General features: G+C 43.3%; 1 protein-coding gene across 1 annotated transcript in view; it reads right to left on the reverse strand.

Annotated features, from left to right (window-relative positions):
* Nucleotides 1-836, reverse strand: part of znf827 (zinc finger protein 827) — a 62,220-nt gene extending 61,384 nt beyond the window's left edge. Inside the window, exon 1 of the mRNA XM_035659922.1 lies at nt 641-836. Coding sequence (XP_035515815.1) covers nt 641-683 — 43 coding nt within the window. The 5' untranslated portion in view covers nt 684-836. The remainder of the gene's footprint in view (nt 1-640) is intronic.
* Nucleotides 837-6,078: the final 5,242 nt, after the last annotated feature.

Genomic DNA, 6,078 nt, shown 5'->3' on the forward strand with positions numbered 1-6,078 from the left:
AAAAAAAAAAAAAAGTCGACGACAAACAAGCGCGAACAAATTCGGTTCCGCGATTGGGAAGCAAAGCAAAAAAAAAAGCAAAACTATGGAGGCGAAAGTTAAGACGTTTTTATCGCCGAGGAAATGAAGTTTACCGAGCGTTGCTAGATAGCGCTATTGCTAACTAGGAACACTAGGGTACGGGTAGCCCAGACTCTGGCTTGTCTGATCCGACTGACCCTTCATTTTATTGCGGCCAGACTCCCAGATCCTCCCCTTTCTACCCGAAAAGCGACCTAGCAGAGGCGAACACATTACCCGAAAACCGCTCGGCCGTTATTCCTCACACACAACCGACACATTACGCCAACTGACCGTCTTCATCTTCTTTTTTTTTTCTCCCCCCCCCTCCCCCCTTTTTTTTTAGCGGAATCGGACCTTTTATCGATTATACTCTTTAATAAAGCCACGTATCATTTATCCACTCAACTGCCTTGCTAACGTTACCCATCGCCAACAACATGGCTGCCTCGCTCGGACCTAAAAAAGGGAGAAATAACCTACGCCGAGTCTTTTGTCTGTTTCACCTCTTTAACCCTAAACTACTGCGCAAAACACACCGAGAGCCGTTAAAATTGAACAAATCGAGTGAACGACTTACGTGAAGGCAGGCGCTTGGGTTGCTCCTGCTTCCTCCTTGGCATTTTCCCCCGTTTTTAATCACATTCTCGTCCTTGTTTAGGGATAAGAAGAAAAAAGGTTTTTCCCATTGAGACTGGAGGCGCCAGTGATGGCAGGGACTTGGTGGTCGTGCCACCTGGCTTTGCTCGGTTTTAAAGTGTATTGTTGGGGGAGGAATGGGACAACACATGCGGAGGAGGGTGCCGCTGTTGTTGTTGCCGTGTCTTGACTAATGGCTGCCTCGGTGCAAGTGTTTTTCTCCGAGCCCTAAACTAACACTAATGCAGGGATCAAAGGGCAGCAACAGCTAATGAGCAGACACACACGCGCGCACGCACGCACACTCACACACTCACTCTCACACACACACACACACATTCACACGCTCTCACGCGCACACACACTCAAACACGCTCTTGCGCGCACGCACACATTGGAGGAGCTCGCCCCCGAGAGCAGCGTACGGACAAGGTGCCCCCAAGCTTTCAGGGTGTTATTGCTGAAAAGGAAATGTATTTGTAAAAAGCAAAGAGGGTATAATTCAGCAGGGAGACCTATTTGACGGAATCTATTTAAATTCCTCTTAAAATAAATAAATAATAATATAATAGTGATGGATGATAATTTATGCGAAATGATGCAAACATGGATGTACATCTCGTCTGTTTTGACGCTATGAAATAACATAAAGCAGAGGCATGTTTAACGTGAATTTATCTGTGGTTTAGCAAAGATCTCTTTAAAATAAGTATCCCAATTGCAGCATGGTCAAAATTAAATGCTGAAAATGACATTTAAAAGGCTAATATTGACCAGAGGACTTAGTTTACACACTGCTTTTGCACATTTATATGTAAGTTTAAGTGTAATGCTAATTTTTGTAGGCTGTATTGCTTATAAGTGGTTAGTAGTGTTATACTATTCACATCCAGGGTATTACAGGAAGACATTTCAAGCTATACACACTATTTCCCTGAAAAGTTTCTTCTAGGCTACCCTTTCATCATAATTTCCAAAATAAAGTTGCATGAAGAAAAACAACAACCAAAAGCTGTAACTTGAATTATAGGTTAGTTAATAATAAAAAATCATCAATATTATCAAACATCCAATATTTTATTTTTGGTTTATTTCTGTCTTCGCTTCCTCCTATTTCTCCCACACAGGCTTCATACATGTCAGGTTTCTAATTTAAAAACTGCCCGCTGAGTTATACCTACAATTTGTCTATTAAAAGAACAGAAGAAAAGGCACATTGTGTGGGAACTGGTATTAAGTCAGGTGGGGGCAATAACAGGTGTCAGTGTCAGAAAAATGTCCAACAATTATCCAACCCAATGTAGTCATCTCCTCATCAAAGTTGAGATACCAAAACTGGCCAGAGCTGAATCCTCCTCCCTCTCAGCTGGGTGTTGGGGCTTTTTCACAGCGCAGGCTGTCCCCCACTCCCTGCTGTTGGACTCCTCCAGGCTGCGTTCTGTTGGCCTGCCGCGTTCTTTCACACCTCGGCCGTGTGTGAGGAGAGCTGTGTCTTCATCCCTCCATCCTTCCATCCTCCAGTCCTCCTCCTGCCATGCCTTCCACCCACCCCCAGCGGAGGCGCAGGAGGCTCGTTACCGTGGCAATTAGTGAAAAGCCCAAATTAGCCCTCTTGGCTGTCCACAGGTGACAAAGACACTTTGCATTTCTGCTAATTAGGAAACAGAACAACATGATTAAATGGGGCCTATCAGGAGGAGAGTGGACAAACATGTTCCACAAATAGAAAAGAGTTATATATTATAAGTCCTGCATGAAATGATTAAGACATCCCATTAGGTTTTTCATTTGTGGAGAGGATAATGTTGGGTTGCGATACTGAATATTAAAATGGTTTACATTACAGTTTTAATAGACTTATTGTAAGTAGACAGCTATGTTTCTTACCTGCAGATGGACAGCCTATAGACAGGTGCTTCGACCAATGAGTCCACGAGTTGCTACAAGGAAAAGGTTAAATAATCTTTTCGGTTTCTGCGTTTTTTGCACATTGTCTGTATTTTGGTGGACAGCAGAAAATATGCGTGGCAAGACCTCTAGACGATTGCTCAAATTACCTCGAGGGGGGAAAAAGTATAATAGATATCGGTTATAGTTCTGCTGGTAAAAACATTCCACTTTGACAAAGAGTTTGTGCTACATATACTGTGTGTGGTTTTGTGCCACTGCACAGATGAGCTAGAAATTAGTAAAAGATGGAAACGGTGACTTTAAGAGGTTTGGTACAGGTCAGTTACTGCAATGCAAACAATGCAGCTTTGGTTTGTATGTCTTAATGAAGTCACAGATAGATGTTGGTGGATCCTGAGAGTAGTTTTTATGCTTCCACATTTTGTACGAACAATCCAAGAGAAGCTTAAATTCCCCATGAAGCTTTTTCATGCTGGATGACTTAGTCAGTGTTAAATCTTGCTCTGTGTATCCACCCTTTGCTTATTACACCACATAAGTGGTAATTAATGATAGCAAACTCCATGTAATATCAAACTCAATTTAGCAGGCTGACTTATTCCAGACATAAATCAGTGTAGGAATTTAAAACTTTTGCATCTGGTGTTGTCGTGTCCTCCACACATTTTCATTAATAGAAAATCATACTACACTACTAGTATTTGTCTTGGTGGTGTTTTTGTTCCCAGTTGAGTCTGGTCACCATGGGGAGGTCACAGCCTGTTCTCTGACCCCGACAATGCCATGCAGCTGAGGTAATGCTGGCAACAGTACAGTCTGCTGATAGTAGCCATGGTAACACTGACATGACCTCACTCAGGGTTGAACCTAAAGGTCATTCCTCATTGCAACGGGGATAACTGCTCCAGCTATATTACCAGTGGCAGCTCTCAACAGACACGATACACTAATGCAAAAAGGCTTTCACTAAATAGACCTTAAATAACTCCACAACAAGTGCTGTGCATTTGTGTCTGCTTTTCTAACGATGTGAAGATGTAGAATACTCAAGGATAATTAGAATTGTTTTGTTTCACCCGATAACTGGTGCAGGTTCCCTGCTTTGAAAACAGCTCATATTGTCAGTTGGCATTATTACTACTTATTAAAACGGTTCCCTATAGTGGCACAACAGTTAGTGGGGGGCTAAATGAGTTTCAGGTGCTTCAGAGGAGGATGGAGCAGACTGGAGAGAAATGAGCTAACTTGCTTATGTGCCTTGGGGGCAAACTGAACATCCTCCAGTTTCTTCTCCTTTCCTCTGTCTCTTTTTTTTTTCCTCTTCTCTATCCTCTCAGGCCCTGTCCTGTGTGGGCAAGGCTGGTTGGGCTAACGTTAGGCTCGGCCAGTCAGATGTTGCCCTGGGGTAAACAGAAACATCTGTCCCCTGCCCAGCCGTGACTGTCGCTGAGTGATAAATCCTGGGGTGGCTTGTGCCAGCGCTGTCCGGCGTGCCACCTGTCCCCCTCCTACACAATTTCCCCCACCCAACCCATTCACATACACACACACTTCACCCTATTTGCACTCGTCCGCCTTCATCCTGACAGTGTGACAGAAGCAGGTGGTTCACTCCCTTTTTGCCCTCTGGCCTTCTATGCTCTCGTCCTCGGTTGGCACATTTATGCAGGGAACGAGAAGGGTTGTCGCCTCTAGCAAATACCAATGGAGAGATCCCTGTACCAGGTTATTCAGCAGTGGTCCTAGGGAACTCAAAAGCCTATAGCAGTCGGTTCCTTTAATCAGACATAAAGTCTGCAGATCTGATAAACTAAGTTTCACAAAGGTCAACAAAATGTTCAGTGAAAAAAAAAAAACATCAGAAAGTGCTGAAGATTTTAGAGGATGTGACAATGCTTTTTACTTATTTTAGGACTTTTATCCTACAACCCATCTGACCTGTCAAAGCATGCACAGATAGTGTATATTAAGTCGTACTTTCTGCCATGTCTTAACTCTCCTGCTACCACTTCCTCTCTCTGCTCTACTACTTTTACTAGTGTGACAGAGGCAGGTGGCCAACTTCCTGCCCTTTGACCTTCAACAGTTTCCCCTGCAGTAAGGAGACAGTGCAAACACACACATGCACACATACTTCCACACACACACATGCACAGAGGAGGAGCCTAGGTTGCCCTGGGTGAACTGGGGCAGAGGTCTTGCAAAAAGGCCCTGGAGGGAAGTGAAGGTCCTTCAACTCAGGGACAAGAGTTATTTTAGCAGTGCCAAACCTGACAGGCTGAATGATCATCCCCGCAGTGCCAACACCTCAGTGAATATGCACATCAGAAGGAAAGAGAGACGTACAGTATAAAACGAAGCCATGTCTAACTACCAAATGACTAAAAAGTGAAAGGAATCAGTGAGTTAATTAGTGACACACCCCTTGCACTCACAGTTCTAAAAACAATGTGCTCTTTTATCATTTCAAGCTGTTTGCACACTCAATTCCAGTACATTTTTCCAGTGGAGCTGCCAAGGGGTGGCCGGGGGAGGGGGGCACAGCCACCTGATACAAGACTGGTCCACCACTGACCCTCCTTGTAAGTCGCATACACTTAATATACTTTTAAGTAATGAGCATTGTATGCCTATGTGCTTCTATCTGTTGTTTTGCATTAGGTACTGTTCATTTAAATCAATAATGTATTTTTTCCTAACAGTTCATGTGAAAGAAAATAACAAATGCATAGCCAGCGATCTACTTTTGCTACTGCGTCACACTCCGACCACAGCTTTTGGTGTTTTTCAGTAGCTCCATCTGGCCACCCATATGAAAAATTTCTAGGGGCGGCACTGCATTCTTTACAACAAGTCACCAAGCTCTAGGACAGTACCCATGTCTGCCACCGGCCTCTAAATCACTTTTTTATTCCAGAGGCTGGGTGAGGAAAAATAATTACAAAAAGTGTTACGAACAGCTATTCATTTGTCCACCTCTCTGCCCTTGGCTGCTTGACTATCTTTTTTCTTTACAATATGTCTGAATTTATCTTGCAAAAGGCCAGTGATAAATTCTTTTTAACATTTAAAATAATATCAAATAAAAGAGCAGTTCAACACTCAAACATATGTTCTTTTGAGCTGTAGGCTTGTGCACGTCTGTGTGTATGATTTGCATGTTTGTTTTATGCCTCTATGTGTGTGTAAGAGGACCCCTGCTGATTAATGTCACTTCATATTGTAATGGAGCGTGTTGAACATGTTCTGATATCTGTAATGTGTTACCAGTCTCAGCTTGATTTTATTGCCATGGTCTAATAGGATATTGCCACGATCACAATTTGGATTAACTTCCATATCACTGCTGTTAAACCAAGTGAGGTTTGGATGTGTGTGCACACAAATGATAGAGAAGTGGGGATGTCTATCAGGGTGGGCTGCTCTGGTCGATTAATTTCACATTCACCACCTCCTTTATAATGTGTC

This window comes from Morone saxatilis, unplaced genomic scaffold, assembly GCF_004916995.1.
Source record: "Morone saxatilis isolate NCDOM2014 unplaced genomic scaffold, NCSU_SB_2.0 Contig17, whole genome shotgun sequence".
Taxonomy (NCBI): Eukaryota; Metazoa; Chordata; class Actinopteri; family Moronidae; genus Morone; species Morone saxatilis.